Source organism: Haliotis asinina, chromosome 9 (assembly GCF_037392515.1).
Source record: "Haliotis asinina isolate JCU_RB_2024 chromosome 9, JCU_Hal_asi_v2, whole genome shotgun sequence".
Taxonomy (NCBI): domain Eukaryota; kingdom Metazoa; phylum Mollusca; class Gastropoda; order Lepetellida; family Haliotidae; genus Haliotis; species Haliotis asinina.
In genome coordinates, this window is record NC_090288.1 from 37,464,025 (window position 1) to 37,489,700 (window position 25,676).

The 25,676-nt window shown below is 36.7% G+C and overlaps 2 protein-coding genes across 3 annotated transcripts in view; one reads left to right on the forward strand and one right to left on the reverse strand.

Annotated features, from left to right (window-relative positions):
• Positions 1-25,676, forward strand: part of LOC137297407 (protein MON2 homolog) — an 82,534-nt gene that overhangs the window by 33,667 nt on the left and 23,191 nt on the right. For both annotated transcript variants that reach the window (XM_067829411.1, XM_067829412.1), the window contains exons 7-9: positions 683-1,275; positions 1,894-2,037; positions 3,858-3,986. In XM_067829411.1, the coding sequence (XP_067685512.1) occupies positions 683-1,275; positions 1,894-2,037; positions 3,858-3,986 (866 nt within the window). The remainder of the gene's footprint in view (positions 1-682; positions 1,276-1,893; positions 2,038-3,857; positions 3,987-25,676) is intronic.
• Positions 21,760-22,512, reverse strand: LOC137296847 (transcription factor ces-2-like). Its single transcript, XM_067828714.1, has one exon. It carries the CDS (start codon positions 22,510-22,512, stop codon positions 21,814-21,816), a length of 699 nt encoding a protein of 232 aa, XP_067684815.1. The 3' UTR covers positions 21,760-21,813.

Sequence of the window (25,676 nt, forward strand, 5' to 3'; positions counted from 1 at the left end):
AATATATATATCCCTAACTTTTTTTGTCTGGTATGTAATTGAATAGGATTGAGACTGCTATGAATGTGTAAGATTTGCATAACTGTCGAGTGTTGACATCAAATAACCCTGTGGAGCATATGCATTTGGTTTATAGATTTATTCACTGACAACCTTTGGGTTTATAGTCAAAATTAATAAAAGAACAACAGCATCCTTTTAAAGTTGATGCATTTTTCTCGGAGACAAAATTGGTTTCACTAGGATATGAAAAAAATATAACTTCAATATTTATCAATTCTGGTTGAATTTGCCACTATGAGTTATCTTGTAGCTGTATCAGTATGTTTTAAATCAAGTATTCATGTGTCATATTAAATGAGTACGTGAATCATAGATCTGGTTTGTGATTCAGATGGATGAATATAAAATGTCCTGATGTAGTCAACCATTTGCATCAGTGAAGCTCTGTTAGAATTGATCTTCAGTAGCCATCAATTCTTCAGTAGCCCATGCCTGTCGTAAGAGGCAACTGGCAGGATTGATTGGTCAGACTTGCAGATTTGTTTTATACGTCATTGTTTCCCAGTTGCATAGATCGATGCTGTTGAAGTTGATCATTTATTTATTTATTTATTTTCATATACCTGGAATTGTGTGGCATAAAACTAAATTAACTCACTCACTCACTTTATCGTTTCAGGTGACTTCCCCAGAGCCTGGTCCCTGCTACTAGACCATATAGAATCGGCAGCAATGTGCCCCAATGCCGAGGTCTCCCTGGCAGCCCTGAAGAGCTTCCAGGAGATCCTGATAAACCGAGATCCATCCAAACCCGAGGATCTCCAGGACCTGACCTCAGATTTCATCCAGCCTCCTCTTGAGGAGGTCATCAACCGAACTGGAGATGTCAAATCAAATGCCCACACCAAAAACCCAGAAAACACAACTGAATCAGAAAGTGACCTGTCTCTCTGGATGGCTGCTTGGAAGGTCTGGTTAAATATAGGTCAGATTGCAACACAGCCTCCCGAAAACGTGGATAAGTCACAAAAAGTTTATGTCCCTTCTCAACATTTTCTGACGGCTCTTCTTCAAACATTTCCAGCTCTTTTCATGCACATCAAAATCCGTTTTGTGACCACTGACTTACACAAGTTGTCAACAGTGTTGCGACGGGCGCTGTCGGTGCCTGTGCAGGGGGAGGCCTCACCATTCATTATCCCAACATATCCGGATGTCATCATTACACCACTACAAGAAACTGCCCTTCAAGTGGTTGATGTTCTCATTAGGGTAAAGTCTGTTTTAAAATCACTCCTAGCCTTGAGTTCCCGCAGCCAACATTATACATTTGGTCACAAGGCATGTGAAACTTTATTGTTCATTCAGTTTATGTATATGTTGTTTCATTTATTCATTTTTGAAAGTGTCTTCACATCTAAATAAATACACAGGGCATAACCTGGTTAACATTTATTGAGAATTTTGACAGCTTTGTCATCCAAGCTCAAAACACGCAACATGTCGTCTTGATGCGTGAAGATATATTTTTGTTACAAGTACAATAGTATGTCTAAATAATTATGTAAAACTTTATGTATAGCAATGAGATGCCAGACTGACTTGCAAATAAGCATGTTTGTTGTGTTTTTGGTTTGTGGTATCTGCTCCTGGTGACATTAAGGGAGGTAACTCTAATCACAGAATGTTCTATTTTTAGTGTATCGTGATCTCATGATTCAAGTATCATCTGTACATAAGTACCAACAATACTGTAGGAATATGTGAATTGTGACAGCAGTGACAGGTCTAACATTAGTTCTGGATGGGTGCATAGTGGATATTGGATAAGTATGTGAGGGGTGATGTTGTTTGGTCTCACAGCCACTGGACTGGATATTGGTATTTCAGACTGTGAAAACCGGCCCTGACTCGATGCAGTCCATGTACCCGGACATCTTCAACCAGCTGCTGACCTTCATCCGGTATGGAGTGCGAGCACCTAAGTATGGCGGCATGGAAACAAAGGCTTTTGGCACAGTCAAGGGTCCACAGGTGATGGAGGAAAACATCATCTTGCATGAACACTAACCTACTTCCCTTACACAATTCTCTGTTGTAATGAAACTGAAATTTTGTCAACATGCATGAAAACAGTGAAACTGAAACATTCTTTCAAAATATCACCATTGTTGGATAAGTCACAAAGAGTTTACGTCCCTTCTCACCATTACTGACAGCTCTTCTTCAAATGTTTCCAGCTCTTTATATGCACATCAAAATACATTTTGTGACCACTGACTTACACAAGTTCTCAACAGTGTTGCAATGGGCACTCCGTCACATTGAAGACATACATTTGGTTCCCCACATTCAGAGACCATATGGTCCCTGCCACATTGTGTACAATGTATGAAGCTCATTTCTGATGCCCTTGTCAGGATATTACTGGAACATTGCTGAAAACAGTGTAAAACTAAACTAACTAACCCAAAATAGCACTAGTAATAAAACAGAAGCTTGATAAAATTTGAAATGACATGTTCAAAAGAAAAACATACACTACTGAGCATTACAAGGGCAAATAACTCTGCTCTCTGTTGTCTGTGCTCTGGTCCATTGACGTCATCTTCCATGGTTGGTTGGTTGGTTGGTTGGTTGGTTGGTTTTTTTGTTTAATACCTCATTCAGAAATATTCCTACTGTATGCCTCCAGACTGTATATAATCAAGTCTGGACCAGATAACGCAGTGATAAACAGCATGAGCATCGACCAACACAGTTGGGATACAATGACGTGTGTCAACCAAAATCTCTTTTGACAAGCTTGGATTACTGAAGACCAATTCTAACCAGAATCTTCTCAGATCATCTGTGGAATGAAGCTGATACTTGGGGAGGATGTCAAACTTCTTTATCTGAAATGTACTCATTCAAATCAAAATAAGACCTGTGCAGGTCGGGGGTGGAATATGCCTTCAGCAACTCATACCTGCCATAAAAGACGACTATGCTTGTCGTAAGAGGCGCACAACAGCATTGGGTAGTCAAGTTCGCTGAATTGGTTGGCACATGTCAGTGGGGATAATGCTCATGCTGTTGATCACTGGATTGTATTGTCCAGACATGATTATTTACAGACCATCATGGTATAGCTGGAATATTGCTGAGTGCAGCATAAAACTAAACTTGCGCATTCACTCAAATCAAAATGAAATTTTGGGGGCATTGGTGCCATTTTTTTACATTATTATGTTTATCAATGTCTTGTTTTCTTAAACATTTGTTCATGGCATCTGTGTATTTTTCGAATGATGACCCATGAATATGTACTCCATCAGTATATATTTTGATTTTGATTTCCATCAAGTATGGAGCAGTTTTCATTATCTGCAAGTTGTTTGAGTAAATATATTAGTCAGGTCTTTGATGGTGAGGCCTTATATCATGTCATAAATTCAACACTATATTCCACAGTGCCACACCCTGTTATTTCCCAGACAACCTCACCCTCCGTCAAGGGCAGTGTGTGGTTAAAGTGTTATCTTGTTATGCCAAAGACCCAGCTTTGATTCACTATATGGGTACAATGTATGAAGCCCATTTCTGGTGTCCCATGCTTTCATAAACACAAATATTGCTTAACTATTGTGTAGTGTTTGGCTTTAAGCTAGCTCACTCACTCACTCACTCACTCACTCACTCACTCACTCACTCACTCACTCACTCACTCACTCACTCACTCACTCACTCACTCACTCACTCACTCACTCACTCACTCACTCACTCACTCACTCACTCACTCACTCACTCACTCACTCACTCACTCACTCACTCACTCACTCTGCCTTGACAAAATATGTTTAATGTTTCAGGTTGACTGGGTAACAATGAACTTCGTGCCCTTCTCTGAAAAAGCTGTGGAAATGGTGGTTGATTTGTATCGACAGAATGCCAAACACCCAGCCGTTATCAACGCCCATGTTCTCCAGAACATCATAAAGGTAATTCATTCAAACAGACAGAGAAAGTGCTCTTTAATCATAAGGGCCATTTCTACAAAAAAACTATCCACATGACATCAATCCCTAATGTAGAATACTTTGTTCATCTGACTCTCACAAGTCTCTTTTAAGGTGCTGTGATTAAAATATGACCGTCTTTACTCATCATGGCATCATGAAAATACAAAGCAACAATCGCTTGTGATGTGACCCATTGAAAATGAAAATGACAAAATATCTCAATTTCACCTGACAAGAATATTATTTAAGGTCAAACGTGATATTTTTTGTGTCAATATATGTGATGTTACTTGAAAATAGTTATTTATTTATTTATTTATTTATTTATTTATTTATTTATTTATTTATTTATTTATTTATTTATTTATTTATTTATTTATTTATTTATTTTCCCAGCGCAATAAATACCTATAAACAATTGCTCAAAGTTTGCTTGTATAAATAATTTTCAACAAAGCTATGCAGGTTAAGATTACAATATTATCAATGCTCTTTGTACGGTAATAACTTATGTTTTCATCTTCTCCATATTCAAGGAATCCATCATGTCACTCTTCATAGTATCATAAAAGTATAATGGTTGGATTTATCATCAAAGCACATTTTACATTGTCGAGGATGAATATCAGAGTATGATATGTTTTTTTTATGAAAACAAATCTTTTATTTATTTTATTATTTTAAAGGCAAACATTTTTTAAAGAACAATATAATAATTATGTCTCAGAACTTTACCATCGACCAACACACTGTCAAATTCGAATTCCCACTGTCTACGACAGTAATAAATATTCATGTGTGTATGTCAGGGAACTTGTGGCAGTCCAAAAAATCTTATGACATGTTTTCATCTTTCCATGAGATATGATTCATTGAGATATCACTGTCATTGTTGGTTCTGATTTCCTCTGTCCATCATTTAGTCCACACAGACATGTTACTCAGGTAAACGGCTTTTCCATTCACTGTCAGCCAGACAACTGTCTATTATACCGTGATACCTCGGTAAGGGCTTACATCATAACGATCGTCAGCACGTGCCCAATGTCTTCCTTTTCAGGATAACAGAGCCCATGGTAGTAGCATTGACTGTTGACATGCCAAAACCCATTCAGCCATCCTTACAGAATGGCAGACAAATCACTGGAACAAAATACCTCCTTCTCTTCTAAGCTATCTCATTTTCATTAGCCCTGTAATCTTTATCCTATCCCAAATTTATCCTAAAATGATTCTAATGACGTGAGCAAATTAAGACCCGATCTTGTGGATTGCAGGCAGGTGTTGTCTGTTTACACCCTGTCTGTAAGGTCAGTTGAAGGTCAGAAGTATTCTGCAGTTGTCATTGTCGGCTGCGTAATGGAGCAGACATACTAAGTCTTCGCAATTATTGTGTCATGTCCCCTAAGAGAGCAAACGAAGAGCGAAGGTTGTCCATGCTGAGTGAACGCTTCTAAAAATATGATCCAGCGATCCTGGTATTGTATCTAAAAATACTTGGCCATCTGCATGGAGAGGACTGGGTAGGATGTTTGATCAGGGAGAAGAATAGGGCCAATTAAATCTTCGTTTGGGCCCCTGAAAGTTTGTAAGTGCATCTGCCTGAACAATTTCAGATGTGGTCAATTTGTTTACGGTTGGTGATATAACATCTTGAGAGAGGTCTGTTGTGCCTGACAGCTGTCGTAACAATGACCACCGCCCACTGACCACTCAGCCGTGATGTAACGACAACAGAAATATACCACGCACATCCATAGCTATCAGAAGCCCTCACCATCAAACAGTCAAACCCCATCAACATCAAAAGCAATTCTTCTCCATCAACATCAAACAGAAAAAATGGTGATTACCTGAGAAAACTTGATGCAAATAAAGATATATTTCTTCAACATCTATAGCTAGGTAGCTCAGCATGAAGTAATCCCAAGACACCTTCAGGATGTGAGCTGTTCCAAAGGACCATAGTGTTTTTCTTGAATAATGTATGTGAAGCTCCTTTCCTGAAGCTCCTGCTGTAATAGTGATAGAATATTGCTAAACGTGGTGTAAAAAAAAAATCTTACTTGTGTGGTATGCTAGTATCCAACTCGTGATCAGCGAATTGACTGCATAATTGTAGACACTAATTGTGCTAAAATTGAACTGTTGAATTTCAGGAATTTTTCTCAATATGAGATATTCACCATGAGGATCTTAAATCAAACAAATCTTTGTTATCGCTAGACAGACTAGATGTGACACTGATGAAGGGAGTCTGTATCAATGAGTCCAAATCAAGTCAAGGCTTCTTCATTTCTAAGGATTGCTCTTGGCTCACATTTGAATTTTATTAATATTTATAGTTTGAAGATGTATAATGCATAAGCAGATGATTATTTATTAGGCTAAATTTTAATCTGTGATAAAGTTTAAGCATGTGTACTTCTGTCTCCTTAGTTGCTAGGCCTTTTGAAAGGTTTTGATAAATATTGGAGCCCCACTTGAAATCTGATGGTCCCATGATGACTGCTGTGTAAACAGCTAGTAACACACAAACTTTCTGTTCTACTGATGTTTTCTGTGAAACTGCAGCATCTTATATGTTACTTAAAGATTTCACCCAAAATTGAAATATGCGCACAGAAACATCACGGTAATTTTAAAGTGTATTTTGTTTATTTTCATCACCCAAATGGCATTTGATAAAATTTCTAATTACAATTTATTGTTACATTTAGGTAACCTTTTCGCAGGATTTATGAAGCTAAGCTGATTCCCTCTCCTTCAGTAAATGTAAAATGCCTTTTCTGTCAAGACTGTCTTTCCCTAATGACATATACCCAAACCTTCCATACGTACAATGTATTTTGGGATTGTGTGATGGTTGATTAATGGGTGTATGATGCTGATTATATAAATGACATGAATATGTATTCTCTTTTAAGGTCCTACAGCAACCATTCTTGCAGGCATTACATGTCTGTTACCCAGAAAAGACCTGCTCCAACAGTCTTAGATTTAATATGTTTCAGAAAATACATTGATCAGTCTATTACTCTACACCAAGAAGATTAATATTAGCTCTCTTGCTCTAAGACTCCTGTTACAGAGAGTTGGGTTTGAAATCACTTTTAGCAATATCCCTGTAATATTATGGCGGTGACACCACAAATGGGTTGCACACGTAGTATCCATATCGGCATTGAATCCATCTTTTAGTCTGATAAGCAAATGATTTCACCCCTAGGCTACCCAATACGTCTTAGGTTACATGATGAGAGGAACTGTTTTATTTTATCAGTTTCACTTCATGTCACAGGTGCACATACTGGTGTTAGGGTGAACAAAATCCTTAATACGTTGGCTGAAGGTGTCGGAAATATATACAGACTACTCATACCGTTGCCCTTTCACAGAGGAGATAAAGTAAGGAGTCCAAACAATGACGTAAACAGCTACAGTATTCAAATTGTATGAAATACAATGTCAGTACCGTTGACAGTGTTTTATGACATAAGTTTAAAATGATATTCATATGGAATATTTTCCAAAAATACCAAGTTTAAGCATAATGAAAGCCAAGTTACATCCTATGAAAATTATCTGATTTTGTAAAGAATATTATTAAAACAAAAATTACACTTATTAAGTTTAAAAATAAAAAAAATATAAAAAAATATGTTTCTGGTTCATCAGCAACTCCTGAATTAATGTTGAAAGTCTCTGATGATTTACCTTTGAACATAATGGAGATGATCTTGATAATGCTAGGAATGAGAACTGAATTTCTTTTACGTAGATGTACACCTTATAAATGAAAGTATATAAAAAAGAGTATTTCCTGAATATTTCCAAACTTCCTGATAGTGAAAAGGTTCACCTCAGATAAACTCATTGCCTTTGACTTTATTGACCAGAAACACTAAATTCCTCAACATTTCATAACATTGCTCCAGAAATTGTAATGGTTATTGCAGAGAATGCACCAAGGTTACACAATTAATTGAACATGTCCTCAGCTCAACCCAACTTTGTCCAATATCCCCAAACTTGCATCCTAATCTTAATGGTTGTTGCAAGGAGTGTGACAACATTGCATAAGTCTACATCTTCCTTGTCCCTAACGTTGCACCGACCCCAGAAGTTGTAACCAACAGTATTGTCTGTGAATCTTTACGGTCTAACATTATGGCTTCATTTAAATCCCGCTGGCCTGAGTTCAACTTTTGCATAATCTAAGCAAGAAAGATAATTGGGCAGTGCAAGGTTCTGTAACATTGCCGCTCTGCTCTCTGCGGCATTAGGCTTAGGATGCTAATGTTACAAAACTCATCCCAGTGTGATTCGAATCTTATCTGAAGTTACGGAGATTCTTGTTCTGTGCTCAATGTTGGTTAAGCAATGGCGATATTGGCAATGAAAGGGGCCTGGACACCGCTGATGGTGTTACTACACAAATCGTAAAAAGTGTAAGAGGTTGTAAGTGATTGTCTCCAGGTAATGTTGTGATTTTGGATTGTGTGTTCAGAGACTTTGAGGCACCGAAAACTGGTTGACTGTTAAAATGGCTGTTATTAAAATGGCTGTTCTACAACTACAGATAAAAACTTTGATTCTTGACACCAATTATTATGTCATAACACAAATAAATAAGGCTTCTATAATTTAATTCTTGTTTGGCAAATTGTGAAGCTTGATGTTTGGGCAAGGCTAGGCAGGTTAGAACAAACTAGATTGAAAAAACACAAATAAATAGAACCAATATACACCCAGGTTTTGTTTTTTATTCCCATCTATTTCTAAAAGTTGATATGAGAATCTTTGTCCCCAAATGAACCATACTCTCTGTATGTGCTGCTCAATAGAAGTTAAGGGTCTCATTTATATAACTGTGACAGATATTAAGATCCAACGTGGACTCCTTGACATTTTTTTAATAGGATATTGCAGAACTGCTAGACTTTAATGCATTAAAAAAAAAAAATTAAAAATTTAGTGAGTTGAATCAAATTTGCTGGGACTGCCATTTAGCCTGAGCCCCTTATGTCGTATTTCAGACCAAATATACATGTAAGCAGGATACATTTCTGATAAAGTATGATCATGATTTTGAAAATGTTAATAATGTGAAAATATAAATGACTAAACCCCTTAATATCCCCAGGCATAGCATCTTTGTACACTCTAGAACTCTAGCAATAGCTGATAAATTCCAATATATTTTTCACTGTCAAACAATTGATATACAAAGACTTTCATTAAGAAGTTAATTTTCAACAAGTAAATGACCCATCAAATGTGTTATTTGAATAGCATCTTTTAATTCTAAACACAAATGCTCAAAGTCATCTTGATAAATATGTCATAACTATCTTTGTACTGGTTACATGCTCTTGTATCCATGGAGACATAAAGAATCATAATTTGATAAATCAGTTTCTGCAAACTGAGAGTGAATCACTATTGTGTCTAACCCGATGTGTGAAAATTACAGTTATCTTGAAATAAAAGCTTCGTCCAAATCATTATTATTATTCATATATTTTTTAGTAGTTCCTCACATAACTCGAGGTATCTTCTGGATCCGTTACACATTGATGTAACAGTGTGACCGTGTCTCTTACAAAGACCAGAACATCATGTTCACTTGTATGTCACTTCTTGTGCCATCTCAGCATATATTCGAATCCCATTTTCAGCCACGAAGAATAAATGGTTTGAATGATTGTTAAAACCTTACTTGATTTGTCTGTAATCTCTATATAACTAGTATCAGTCTCGTAAGTAGGCCCCATCCTTATCTACCCTGCAATGCAGAAATATTAACACATCAATATCAACATAGGCATTCTAATTTTTAAACCTTTTTACCACTGTGAATATTCAGATACAGTAGAAATCTTTTGTGTATCCTTTGTACCAGAAACAAGATTGTCACTTTTCACCATTCATTACACATCCTAGATATTGCTTGCAAAGAAATTTCAGCACACCTACTGTCATATATCTGTGTTAAGTAATCACAGCTCATAGTATGGTTATGACATTGTTACTAACAGTTTTAATTTCTAAATTTAAAAAGATTCACCTAAATTTAAAAAGATTCATCTTTTTGTTTGCCTTCAAAATTTCACACAGGAGTTAACAGATTCAGTATATTTTTGCATTTGTTCTTAAATCATGGTCAAGAGCCTGGGTTGAGGGTAGGATTTAGGAAAACATGTTTTAATTCTAAAATTTTGATTAAATAAATTACCATTGTTCACAACAGGAACTTGAGATGACATTCAAATCTTAGAGAACAGATGCCAACTTTCTCAATCACCCGTCACTAAAATATGATGAACTTCAGACAACATATTTTGGTTTCAAAATTTTGATCAAATAAATTACCTGTGTTCACAACAGGAATATAAAATGACGCTGAAACTAAAAGGGACTGAAAGTGACTTTCACAATTGATTAACCAAAATATCGTGAGATTAAAATATGATGATCTTTGGGCTAATTGTGAGTGCACATGTCGTTTTCCTATCGGCCGAAACCACTTCTTTGATATGAAAACAGTGCAGTATATCAGCTTTGATGAGAAAACAGCGCTGTACATCCCAGCTTTCACATCAAAACAGTGCAATGTACCAGCTTTGACTGCCATCACCAAGCTGAAAACCACATACATGCATTGGTCATGTTATCACCAGTGAGTTTCAGTGACATGGACGCTGGACGTCCTTGCCTGCAGTGGTCACTCAATGTCCTTATCATGGTCAACAGGGTGATTTATATCCTGTGGATGACAGATGATGAATGAGAACTACTTGGACATTGTATCATAGATCTGGGCTGATTAATGAAGGACTTCCCACTGGGATCATTCACTGAGCTAGGGTTGTTCATGTAGTGGGGACTTCTTAGCAGTACTTCAGGACAAGAGGATGTATCTCTGTTTACAAGAAACTGTCTCCATTAAAACTGTTTTCATTATTTGGATCAGGGATATTTGTTTAGTTGAGGCACTCCTGGTTGAGGTTGAAAATATAATAATTTCCATAAAAGCAGGCATTAATGTTTTGGATCAACAATATATTGTTTTTAGGATAAGTGAGTGAGTTTAGTTTTACGCCACACTGAGCAATATTCCAGCTATATGGTGGCAGTCTGTAAATAATCGAGTCTGGACCAGACAATCCAGTGATAAACAGCATGAGCATCAATCTGTGCAATTGGGAACGATGACATGTGTCAACTGAGTCAGTGAGCCTGACCACCCGATCCCATTAGTCGCCTTTTATGACAAGCACAGTCGCCTTTTATGGCAAGCATGGGTTGCTGAAGGCCTATTCTACCCCAGAACCTTCACGGGTCATTTTTAGGATAAGAAAAAATGGATTTACAACTCTCAAAAATGCCTCTCAATGAGGGTCTTGTGTTTGAGCATTTATAATTATTAATTTGTTCATTTTTATTTCACTGACTAAAATGATGTAGATAAAGGATAAGAGTACCTCCTGTTCTCCCATCCAAGTAATGTATATTATTTAATATATACTAAACTGATGAGCAAAACCTATCACAACAATTGTTAGAGAACTCACACAAATAACTAAACCCTAAAATGAGTTACAATGTATAGGGTCGAACCATATTGTTTTACCTCTTAATCATCACATGAGCAGCTTTGAACCACTGAAGGACAAGGTCAAATTACTGAATTTTGGACAATGGTCGTGTATAACTGCAAGAAGTACACACCTAATGTTTGTTGAGATCTGTAGGTGCCAGTGAACAACCTTCTGTCTGACACAATAGTAAATACTAGGGTTCACATATTCTTTGCCCTGAACCATATTCCTGTTTCAAATTCCATTCATTATTTGCAACCACTAGATTTAAATATTCATGAATGTTTCAAATAGAGTATTTTTTCACTTTTAGCTGTAAGTTGCAATCAGTTGAGATTTCTCCTTTGACATCTGACAGTAATAAGTCAGGTTCCAAAATACACTGTGCTATCTTCCAAATCTAGACATCTTATCTCCAGGCACTCCGTCCAGTCTCTGTTTACCTTCACACAGTAATTGTTCCTCTAATCAAGCCAGCTTTGTTTTAGTTGCAATGAACCATAAAACCTGTCTTTGTCTGATGCATGCATCCCACCTGCCTCACCGACCACCCCACCAGAAACAATCACAACCCCTCGTGTTGCACAACTCAACACAGGATGGTCCTAGTTTTCAAATTTCTAGACCTGGTTGTTGTAATTAAGGCATCAATTATCATTGTGTTGACTGTAAACATGGACGGGTTCCAGAAGTGTGGTCGGGTGTGTTCTTACTGCATTGTGTGACTAGAGGTTACTGCAGTCCAGTGCCCTATGATATCAGGTCTCTGATGGTGATTTAGGTCATTCTGGATGGTTGAATTCCACATGTGATGATATATGTGGTTAGAATCTCCTCCTTGGCTTGCCTTTTATTTATATATCATGAAATGTGGTTGGGTGGTCTATTTGCTAAAGTGTTCACAGTCCGTAATGTTGTTGTAGATCCAGTTTCTGGTGTCCCTTGTCATAAACCTAAACCTAGTCTGTCGTACAGACGCTGAAGTATAAATATCAAAGAAAGCCCACGCAAGCCTAGAAAATGTGGCAAGTCTAGATTTCCATAGGTTCAGGGAAATGAAGAAAGTCTCAGGGCTCCCTTTCATTAGATTATTTTTGTTCACAATGAACTTTTTTTCAGTAAAATATGTTCATTTCAGAGACTAGCTGTTAGTCAAACCTAAATCATTCTCTTGCCCATTCATAAAATTGCTTACCCATGAAGATCCATGGTTATAAATGGTCTTCGACAACCCATGGTTGTCTTAAAAGCACATTATAGGGATCAGGCAGTCAGGTTTGCTCAGGCTGGGTTGATTCATGTCATCATATGTCATCCCAATTGCATATATTAATGCTCATGATGTTTTTCTTTAGTGTTTGGTCCAGACTTGATTATTTACAGACACCAGCATATGGCAGGAATATTTCTTAATGTGATGTAAAACTCAACTCACTCACTCATCACCTGGTTTTGAATGATTCATTCTGATAATTTTCATGGCTGTTTCGTTTTTTGCACCTTTCAAAATTTGTTTCACTGGAAGTGAGATCATTGGATCATCTGCTCGAGAAATGATTCTTTGCAGACTGCCACTACACAGCTGGAAAATCGTTGAGTGATGAGTGTTACCCAACAAACAGATCTTTGGTTAGGAAGGACCTCTGTTATATTCAATACAAGTAAATCCTCAATAAATAACTGATAGAGGGTTTTATCTAAGCAACATATTTCCTCTTTCTGTGTTATGTTCAAAGTTTTCTGCATATTTCTGTATTTCTCTGCTGACATTAAGCAGGAGGTATGTAAGTCTTCCAGTAACAACTGAACCAGCCCAAGTCCATCAGCCTTCCAAGATCTATGACAAATCCAGTAATCCCCTAAATTCTCCCTTACAGCATCATTTTCTCTATAATTGTTGCCTGATTTACCCCAGACCATCCCTACTATGTAAGAGGAATGCACACATGTGTACCAACAGCAGCCCTGTGTTGGCCATCCTCATAACAGTGTTGACAATCCATCCGGACCATTACCTCCAGCAGTAATCTGACCACTACTAGTCCCAGCCCACCCACTGGGCAGCTCCCTCACTCTTGTGGTTAGCATGCCTGGTCACAGTAGGGCCATTAGTACCCCTTACTGCTGCAGTTCATGCATACCATCAGATGAGAACATGAGATGTGTCAAACCTCATCTATGTGGGGTCTTCATCGACATTTCCAGGGACATTTAGGGTGATGATTTGTTGATGTTGTTGGGGTTTACAACAAGCAATATTTTCGAGCCAATAAAACATTCAATCTTTGAGGGCATTTGGAAATGGAATGCAAAAGAAAAGCAAGATTTATGGATGTCATCTTCTTTATTATTCATCAGGTCAAGGAGCAAGCATGCACAAGAAAGAAGTTGACATCAATAAATCTTGCTTTTCTAATGCAACATGTATTTGTGATTTTCTTCCCAAAGTTATATGTGAATGAGTATTACATTTGAAAAAAATAAGCACTATATGTTTTGATGTTTCAAGGAAATGGAATAGTTTCATAGCCTATAGACTCTCATTGCTTTTTTATACTGGAGAAATCAGATTTTCCAACTGTTATGGACCTGCATGGGTTGTATTGGACATATTCTTTGCAGGACAAACAAGCCATTATGTTTTGAGATGTTTTACTAGCGGATGAGCATATAATAGGATGACCTTATCTCAAACGCATGGCATTATCACCATGTGATAGTGATTCATAACATCTGCTCATGTTGTAATCAGAATCCTGCAATCAAGTGTACTTTTCTTTGATTCCGGACATTTTTTTAACTAGACATCATTTTCATTCATAAGCTGCTTAACAACACCACATAACTGATGAGAAATTATTTTGTCTGATCGTAATTGTTGAATTTCACTAATTTTGCACCTTCAGTGGATATGATTTGCACCTTTATTAGTGGAGTCGTGAGGGTCTGTGGACAAATCCTTTCCACCATCTGATCATTGACTGCTAGGTAGCATTCATAGTATTATTCTTAGCAAATGTATTTTCTGTTTCTAAAAGGACAGAGTTGTTAAGACATGCTTAGTGCACTCAGCAGAACAAGATAGTTTTGAGGCATATGTCACATCACTTAACAAACTTGTGATCCATGAAAATAAATATCACACAGTAACTTTCAACATATAAGAAACAGCTGATTTATTTTTTTGCTTGCTGAGTATTTTTCACGCTTCCGAAATCACAGTTGATTATAATGTCAAAATACCATCAAGTCAATATTTTGCCTTAACAGATGCAAACTTTAACATATTATTGTGATCATGTATGCAGTTCTTTTAGTATGGCCTCATTGACACTTTTTTACCTTTTCTAACATGTCACTGTGATGCCATTTTCAATAATCCAAGCTTTTGTAATTTGTAACATACACATATATTTTCATACTACAATATTTCAGTGTAAAATCCATCACATTTAGATCATTTTGAATACTTGCAAAGCATGCAATTGTGTCAATTAAAATATGTCATTTGTTCAGACTTGTCATCCAATGGTAACTGATACAGCAACCTTTACTGAATATAAGCATTGAATATTCCTATTTCCTCTGCAATAATTGTTGTGACAGACTGTAACATATTAAGTAGACCTGCATAACTATTTTTGTGACATGCATTTTGAGGAGTAAAACTTGTGTGTTTTTGTCATCCACATGGTTTTGTTTAAATAAAGCACATATTTCAAACCATGGTGCATGATTAACCCTGTATAACCTGCAAGAATATGTGCATGACTTTTACAAGCAGATCATGTGAAATATGTAATATTTTTATTCATAGCCTTGAAAACTGAAATCCCTCCAGATTTTGTCTGTTTTTAGAAGAATTACTCAGTCAAACAAAAATATTTTATCCAGATAAATAACTTAGTGAAAACATGTTTCATAAATTTATGTGTATTTCTTTTAATGATGAGTATGTAACATGTGTATTCAAAGGTAATCAGTTCAGCCTATCTAATCTGTACATGGTTTTCTGACCTTTGACCAACGTAATGGTAACTGCTACTCCCTAATTTGACCACAAACCCTAAAAAGGATAAATTTCAAACACAGAGGTGCCAGCTCCAGGTGAAAGTTTGGGTTGGGTAGTTTCAAGAGGCACTTGACAATTCAAGGTTCCCTGCTGATTAAAGCTGAGGTGATTATTTTCTCCTAGCTGCACCTTTTTTGTAATCTCTGCCCTGAGGACCTTATGACACAACTGAGCACTTCCTGTGAGTTAACCTGGAGTCAAACTTGATCCCTTCAGTGGTGTGGTGTTGTTAGATCTTAGGGTGGCTCTTCTGCCTCACTGAACATTTTAGGTTGAGGGGAAAGGGTGTGTATGGTTTGGGGACAAAAAGATGTGTAGGAACTTACATATTTATCATTATGCTGAAGGACAACATAGTTTTCACAGCTAATAATAAAGAAACACATGTAAAAGCTTCATCTTTTTAGAAAAATGCATTTCTTTGGTACAAAGAGAAGTAGGTTGGGTGTATGTAAATATGATTCTGGGCCCCGTTTCACAAAATGCCCGTAAGCCCAAGGTCTCGTAACTTTTCTCGTAACATTCCTACTTACTATGTTACAGTATCGGAGGTACGAATGCTACGAGAAAAGTTACGAGACCTTAAGCTTACAAGAGTTTTGTGAAAGGGGCCCCTGAATTCTCATTTGTTTTGTCAACAGTTGCATCTTTGGACGATTTTGTGTAAAATGCTGCAGAGTTCATCACACATTTCCACCATTAGACAAATCAAGTTGGTTTAGGTAAATATAAGACTTTGAATTTTCAGAAATGAAATATACAATCTCATAAAGGTATGTGTTTATGTCCTCTATTCATAAACTTGACAAAAAGCTAGAGATGCATTTCTTTTGCTGTTCAGTATAAACTGAAGTTGTTGTCTATAAAAACGGATCATGCATTAATGGTCTGTAGTTTTCTGCCAAAGTCTAAATGTTCTCCACATCAAGCATGGGGTTCTGGTCATATAAACCAAGCCATGTTGTCTTTATTCTATTCTTTATACATTCAACTTCCTTCCTACCACGATCTATGGGCAGGAAACAGACCGTGATTATACATGCCTGTACGAACACAACACTGGCCAGCCAGTCCCCTCTGGGATTACCCACTGACCAAATGGCTGGACATTGATGAGGAAATGGACAGTTATGTAACATTACCCAAGGGCATTCCTCCTCTCCCTAGCTTGGTGTATACCTCTTACTGAAGTATGTTTGCATACTGGTGGGGGGTAGGGAGATAGCTTTCTTCCCCTACTGTTCATGTTAAATGTTGGAGAGTGCTGAGATTAGTATCATGTCAGTTTGGAAGAAATGAGTGTGTTACATCATGATATAAATATGTTTCTGATTGTTCTCTCTGTATCTTATATCTAATAACACATGATGCCATTTATCTTTATATCATGATGGTGCACTGTAGTTTTCTTCAGTAAGTTATAAAAAGCTCTAAAGTACTCGTGAGTGTGTGCAGTTAGGTTCAATTGTGTTCTTGAAATTACTTATGAAAGAAAAAGCATTCGACTAATAGCTGACTTATACATTTCGAGGGTTATGTCATAATAATCAAATATTAATGTTTTTTCTTCAAAATCAAGGATATTGTTAATGTAAAGACTGAGTTGAAGCTATTTTTACCATGAAGTGATTTTAGAAATATAACCATCTTTGTCATAATAACAAAAGTTACGTGTGTGATACATGTTGGGATGTCTAAAAAATATTATCTCTTATTTGATCACAACACATTCCATTTGAATTTGAGAATGCACTGTCACCACAATATATGACTGATTCTAAATATCGAAAAGATGTTCAGAGCGTCATATACTGCACTGAGAAAAGTGATGTCTTCAATGTTCAAATTTCTTACACAACACATTCCCTAGTATGTATTGGTACACTACTACTACCTTTGTGGAAAAAGTTATTTATCATGCTATATAGGTAGCAAATAATATATATCACTATGTTTAAAACAATTGTGTAGGGAAAAGGGAGAGTTGTTCAGCTTCTTTTTGAAGGCAAAAAGTGTTTCTGAAAGCAGTGGCGGAAAAGTGTCAGGTCACTGAACAAATATGTAGTGATGATTTTGTCATTGTACAAGCAAATCTGCTTTTTAACTTCTTTGAGTGGTGTTTTAGAAGTTGGGGAGTGCAAGATTGACAAACTATATGGATAACAACTTAATTACAATAGTGCGATGTTTCGGGACAGATTTTTGCACAGTTGTCAAGCAGGATTCCTATCCATATAGTTTGTAAATCTGCTTTTAGCAGAGATTTCCTGAGGCTGTGGAAAGAATTTTGTCGTTTCTTTTCACACAAAACTCCCCATTTCATCCCACGGGTTTTAAATGTAATAAATGGTTCTCCATTTAAAGGCTTTCATATCTTTGTTACCTTAAAGGTAGTCATTATTCCCTAATGTGCTGAAACAACCTGCCCTACATCTACATCCCCAGATGACTGGAGATGAAGTGATAGACTTCACTGGCATTGACTTTAATCCCACTGTGAATGGACTTGCCTCAAACTTTCCGTCACTCAAAGAAGTCCTCAGTCCTCAGGGCTTTGAGTGGATATCTGTTAATACTGAGGATTTTTAACTCTTAATCTCCTGTTGTGTTTCATCGAATATTTTGAACTACAATGATGTAAGAGCTTTAATTTTGATGTTCCACTTTCAATGGTTGTCAAATTTCACTGACATAAAAATATATTACATAAAAATATCATGTATTTTGTTCCTACAGTACGATGACTGACCATTGCTTGACAATGACTGTAAGACAAATATTCCTTACGAAAATCCACGCTTCTCAGTTGCAGTCAAATGGTTCTTGTACTATGATACCAATATTTTCCTTTCTACCCAGCCCTTCCTGTAATGCTTTTACCATGTAGATTTCCTTGCATATCATGTGAGCTCCTGTTCGGTTTAAATGTTGTTGCTCATTTCTATCACAATTACATACATTTTCAAACAAAATCCATTCATCTACCTTTAGTTCTTGAATTGTCTTTGCCCTTTCAAACTTATGAAAGTGAGGCTTGCTTATAATTTATGTGTCCAAGTGGTATCATGTTTATGTAACATGCATAACATTATTTCAGGGACTTTATCTTGCGTGATACCCAACAGTGAATAGGTTGTCAGTAACAATCTTTCTTCTGTTTTCACTGAAGTACCTTGACCATGGTGATTAAGACTGAAATTGTCCATTAAAACAACATTACTATGGATGCAGATGGACCAAAGAAGATTTGTCGTGATTGTAATGAAATTCAGTTTCTAACAATATTCAAAGAACATTTACAAATTTCCAGTCGTAATGTTGTCTGAAGCTGGACCACATTTCACCCATTCCACATAATGATAGGATATATGGTTCATGATCTCGGGATATGAGATACCAAGGGTAAAGACACAAATACCTTGAATTTCTTATGAGAATACAGAACAATAAAACCAACATCTTCTGATGCAGTGCTTCAAACAACATTGCGTCTTCAGCTTCAAATGCTGGGTAATCCATCTCATCCTCACCCACAGTGCAATCAAATCCTCCACATAATGGTGACCCAATCAAATAAACTCAGCCACAAACATTTCCAATCTGATTGAAGGTCTTCAAAGAGATTGCAAAGAATATTTTCATGCTTATCCGAAATTCCATTTCATGGTGGACTGATCACCAATATTTGCCAATACCTAGGGTCCCCTCAGGGGTCTACACCAACCTGACCAGTTTATTCTGAGGCCTATGTCCTTTGGCAAACCTTGAGGCCATTCCTCTGTAATAGCTGTCATTTCTTACCTTATGCATCAAGCCATTGTTGGACTTCTGGGGTACAATGGAAGGTGAATACAGACTAATTAGTCTCTGTTGGGGGCTGATATTATCCCCTCAAAGTGTTACAAATGTACCTTTCAGAAAGGCTCAATGGTGTCATTGCTGATGGATGTGTAATCACATGTCTTACCTTTCACTCTCACTGTAATGGGTGCATGCACTGTAATAGTGCCTGACTTTCTGGCACCTGTGTTGTAAACTTGGCACATTTTTGCAACTGATCAATGATCTTCAGTGAGATACTGAACAAACACTGATGGTCTGTTTTGGGGTCTGTTCCTCAAAGTTACCCTAGAGCTATGACTGTTGTATCTCCTCTACTATAGCTCATACTTATGACAGCCCTTGCTTTCATAGTTTTGTGAAACAGAGTCCTGACTTGCAGGATGAAGTGGTCAGACTCACTGACTTGCCTGACAATATGCAGATCCATTTGTGGAGTCAGTCACTGGAAGCTCTGGTTCAGACTCGATTATTATTAGATTTATATAATGTTGTAACTTGCTGAAATGAAAATATATATCATGCATTTGGACTCGTGCAAAGCATCCAGCAATTCCACGAACAGACATCTGGCTCATTCGCAGTGTTTATCATATTTGTTGGATGGTAGCAGGCAACTTACAAGCTAGTATATTCCAACATTCTTCAGTGCACCACTATCAGCAAAAAAATGCATGTGATGTAAAAAGTGACATTTGTTAAGGTATAGTTATCTATTGCATGCGCTCTGAATGTGTGTGGCAGCTGTCCAGGTCAGACTATTGCAAGGTTTTAGTGCTAGCTCCCTGTGATAAAATTCCTGCAGTTCCCAGGTCTAAGCATACTGACAGTACAATAGTTGCTGTTTAACCCTGCAGTACAGAGTTACGACCTAACATTTGACACTTTCAGAGACTCAAAGACTTTCCATTCTCCACACCACTCACTGTCCACTAGACCATGGAGGCCAAGTTGTGCAAGTTGCGCATGTGATCATATCTGTTTATGCTCAGTATTCGTCTTGAAATAAACTGGTGTTTCAGTTCTATATTTCTGTGTTGGGCATTGATTGTGTTGGTGTTTGTAATGGATGTATCTGGAATATCACTTTGTGTATTTTTTCTTTTTTGGGTTTTGTCAAAATTTTATGAGTTCTTTTTGACAAGAACCATGATATCATGGTGTGTTTAAGTTCCCAAACTACCCACCATAGGGAATAATTGCCTTTCTCCAACCAAGTTGCTGTGAGAATTAAGGAAATAACAGACTGACAATTCAAAACAAAATGATACTCTATGCATAAAAGTTTTATTTCAAGCAAACATGCAAATTCATGTCAAAACCTGAACAGAAACAGTGCCAGATGCAGCTGTGTATAACAAGTCTCCATACATCTGCATCACAATAAAGTCCCAGCTATCTCTCACTAGAATTATATTCTAATGTTTCTAACATGATCAGTGAAATCTATCACTGTCAATAACAAACAAACTTAAGTAGTATTGCTTAACATATACTTCTAGTACAACTTCTTTTGTAAAACATTAATTGTGACGGTTATTTGGTTTTACAGTTTAATGGTACAATTCATGACTGAATATTAATCCTATCCGGCTTTAAACATGGAAATAGGTAATTTATTCTTTATAATTTCATGTTACTTTGATGCATTCATTTTTTCAAGGTGGTAATAAAATTAATAACATGTTCCAAACATATATTAGCACTTTCAGCAACCTTACTGTTCACAACTGTCATCTTTTAAATGATAAATAAACTCTGTCCTATCAAACAAATAGTTGTAATGAAATTAGTATTTCATATTTTGCTACTGTTGATAAATATGTAATTCATTTTCATATTCATGCAGTGAAAACAAAATGCACAAGATTCATAAAATAAGTCTAGATTAGATGAAAATTTATACATCACTTAAACCACAAGCACACATGAGCAGTTGTCCATTTCATAACATGTACATTTTAGATTCCATACACACTTTGCAAACATTCAGGAATGGCGAACTGGTAGGTTATATATTTGAGAAAACATTTTTGTTTTGTAGACAAAATAGCAAAAGCTGGACATTTAACAATTCTTGAAGAAAAGATTCCTGAGTTTTCAGTTTTGCATTGATAGTCTCAACGGTTCACAAATCTTGTAGATCTATGCTCAATACTGATGTCAATTTCGGCCATGATTGATTTCTCAAGTCTCTCCCATCCACAGATGGTTTTGTGGCTGTTCATATATTGCTGTCCTATGCACACTGCCACTTTTCATATAAGACCATGTTGGTTTCATTAGCATATCAACCATTATACAACATACATCGTAGCTTCTCAATTTCACTCTTCAGCAATGAAACCTCAGTACGAAGCTGTAGATTTTCTTGTTCAAGATAGACAACCCTCAGTGCAATCTGTTCTTCTTTCAATCGCCGAGCTTCACGAGATCGTTTTGCAGAGTCATTGTTCTTCTTTCGCTTCTCCCAGTAGAGAGCATCTTTCTGTTGTTCCGGTACGTTCAAGGGACGCTTCTTTGGTGGCATCTTGAATGATCCTTCGTCATCCTTTAGATCCTCCCCAATATTTGAATGTGATGGACTTGATCCTGAGGTTATAGAACTAGATGAAGCATTTGGTGACACATTGTTTCCGGTTCCGAAAGGATCTGGTTCCATCTTTTCAGACTTAGCCATCAACGGCAAACCCATTCCATGAAGTCCTTGAGTTGGGTCTGCGGAACCAACAGACATTGGAAGGCCTTGACCTCCGCTACATGATGAGAGGTTCTGACCATTATTTAAATCGTGTGTGGAACTGATCGGAAGCTGCATGCCACAACTAGAAGGGGTCTGGGACATATATCCCGAGTTTGAGAATGGGTTGCTCATATGACCTCCATAGAAGGTCGTTGGGATCTGGGCTGATGGGTGGTGAGGGAAGGATTTAAAGGGACGTTCCCCAGCATCCCGAGCTTGCATCGTGAGGTCGTAGGAACTATGCATTGTACATGCTCTGTAGCACTAACACAAGAAATAGAATTGTCCACACAACAGGATAGGCAGGGGTTCTGAAAAGTAGAAGAGGACAGTGTTACCTCATTTCAAAGACAATTCATTGTCTGACAGAAAATGCTAACAACATGCAATAGTGATGTCAGATTTACACTCAAGAGACAAGATCTGACAAAATGGCTGCAGCTTCCACGCAGTCACAAATCCATGAATTGTGAAGGATCATATAAATGGTTACCTCAAGATTCAAAATATTTTCCAGTCTCAAGCTATTTACCTCTTTGAAATGAACGCTTTGTTCGGAATATACTTTGTATGATGGTGTATTCTTGCCACCAACATATTTGACCTATATTCATACTCATTGAAGTATCTTTTGCAAACTCTTAACATTTATGCCATCCCATGCTGGAGATGTACATAGCAGCGTTAAGGTTATTCATTGTTGATACCTTTCTGTCACGTTACCAAATTTAACCTACAAACCACTTTGTTTGACAACTACTAATTTATTCAGCAATGACATATCAACCATGTTCTGTACATGCTTTAATCACCCTGGTCATGAATATGTCATTACAAGCCAGCATGGTTCCAGCTTAGTCCTCAATTTGTTTCCATTCAGACAGCCAATAAGCTATGGGTTGGCCTACAGTATAATGACCTGTTACATCATGGGAATCCCAGGAGTAAACACGGCTACAGGACCTGTGCTGATCAATGGCTGTCATGCAACATTCATGTCAATTTCATTAAATGTCTACAGGATGGCTATGATATTGATGATTACTGTAGATGTCAACCATCAGGCCATTGTATGCTTGGTGTGATGGAATACCTGATCATTTGGGTACTGGCATTTTTTGTTCATTGCATATTTGATAATGATAGAATTTGACATCCATGAATCTTATTTTTTTGTGCATACCACTTCAAAATGACCTTGAAATAATTTTTATTAAGTTCTTATACTTAGATTTATTTTAATGATGTTTACCTTTCTGAAGGCTGGTAGAAGAAATACCTTTCTGTTATATTCAACAAAAACGTTTCCTTAATGTACAATATCCCTTTTCTGTACTGAACCATGATTTCATCCTAATAACATCAAATGCCCATATATTAAAGAATCAGAAAGTATGTATATTTAATAAAGAGCAAATCTCTTTAGATTCTGATAATTTCAAGTTCATATTGAAGGGTACATTTTCCAAAATACAAACGCATATTAAGTACTCCTCGATATTCATTTAGGTATCTTTGACAAATGCATGAAAGACTAAACCACAGAAAACGGAAGATGACCTAAGCGATATAATTTCATACACACCTCATAGCATAGCTTTGGGGTGTTATCTTTACACTTTAACTGTGTCTGGATTGGTTGACAGAAGACTGACATGTTGACATGTATATTTCTTGAGGGTGTTTGAAATCAACATGTAATTTACACAGGTGTTACTCATAATTACAAATGCCAGTCATGTAATAAACATGCCATCTGCCCTTCAGCCACTGGGTGAAATGTTGACTTAGATGGGATATCAAAAATAATGATTTGATTTTATGACGTATGTTTTAAATTTGTGGGGTTAGATTTGAAACAATGGCAGGATAATATTTAGATTATTCGTATCTATCTATTTTTAAGAGGTTCATTCACATGACCCTTTCATGTCATTTAGCTTGTTTATTTCTAATAAATAGATCATACTTTCCTTTTTCTTCAGTGTTTGGTGTACTTAAAGTCACTTTCATCTTATATAAACATACAGGGTATCATTCAACCTGTGATTTTAATTAATTTTGACACCTGTGCAATTCATATACTTTTCAACTTATGTTTAAACCTAAGATCATTGCATAGTCATGTTAGCTTTTTGCAATTCAAATACTTTTACAGTTGAACTTTATGCTCTAAGAGCATTTTATTGACTATTAATTCAAATACTTTTTGGCTAATGTTAATCCCCAAACAACATTGATTTTACATTATTCAAATACTTTTGAGCTAATGTTAATCCCCAAATAACATATCGATTTTACATTATTGAAATACTTTTGAGCTAATGTTAAATCCCAAATATATTGTTTTTACTCTATTTAAATACTGATGCTAACCCCCTACTTTACGGATGATATTTTAACCCTAAAATCATATTGATGTGCACAATTAAAATACTTTACAGGTGATATTTCACCCCCTAAACACCTCTCTCCAGATATTCCCTCCCTTGTCACCCTTCTTTAGACTGTGACATTCCTGACATAGGTGTTGTGTTGTATCCTTTATTCAACCCTATTCTCTGCTGGTGCTATTCCCCATAGCCAGTGGGCATGTATTTTGCTGTCATGAGGGTACTGATTCATACCACTGGGTCTACAGTTCTATAGCTCTATTGTGTAACTCAGTATAATCTCCTGTAAAAGGGGGTAATTAACAGCAACTGTTAGGGGAATTGCTTAGCTGATGGTGAAACTGGTGGGGTGGGGGAGGGGGGTCGATAAGGGTTGGAGAGGATATCAGATATCATTTTATGTAGTTTTGATGATAGAAATTTCACAGATAGTGAAACATTTGGTATGCTCTTAGAATATAATAGAACTTTCGTATTAAGTCTTTAAAAAGCATTTGAAAGCAGTACGTATTAAAGATGAAAAAGTATAAAAACTTTCTTTATGAGGAAAGTGGTCTTTCAAAGTGTTTCTCGCTCAGATTATTTCTGTGTTTCTGAGAGTTAAATTAAACACTATGTATTTCACTTTCTCGTCAAAACTTGCATTTTCTGAAAATTTTTGATATTTGTAAATATCTCTCTGTGTTTATCTAGTTGTTTTACTGTCCTTCGTTGACAGGTTTTTTAACCATTCACTATTGTGTATAATATTAATGGTTCGCGTCATGATATTGCTGAAATATGGCTGATGTTACGTTAAATATTAAATCACTCACTTAAACAATATTTTGCATTTCATAGTAGTATTTACCACATTTAGTCACGCTAAGTCAGTGATGTCCAAGAACTTCCTCCAACATATGCTGACCTTACTGTAGTCCTGAAGGCTAACTGGTGATAGGATGGTAACCCAACCCTAACAGGACCCCTTTTACATTTTCCCATCTACATTGTTGCATAATGGGCCATGATGTTATG

Bases quoted from the DNA above. Each gene is read 5' to 3' on its own strand.
- LOC137296847 (XM_067828714.1), bottom strand. From the start codon at position 22,512: ATGCATAGTTCCTACGACCTCACGATGCAAGCTCGGGATGCTGGGGAA.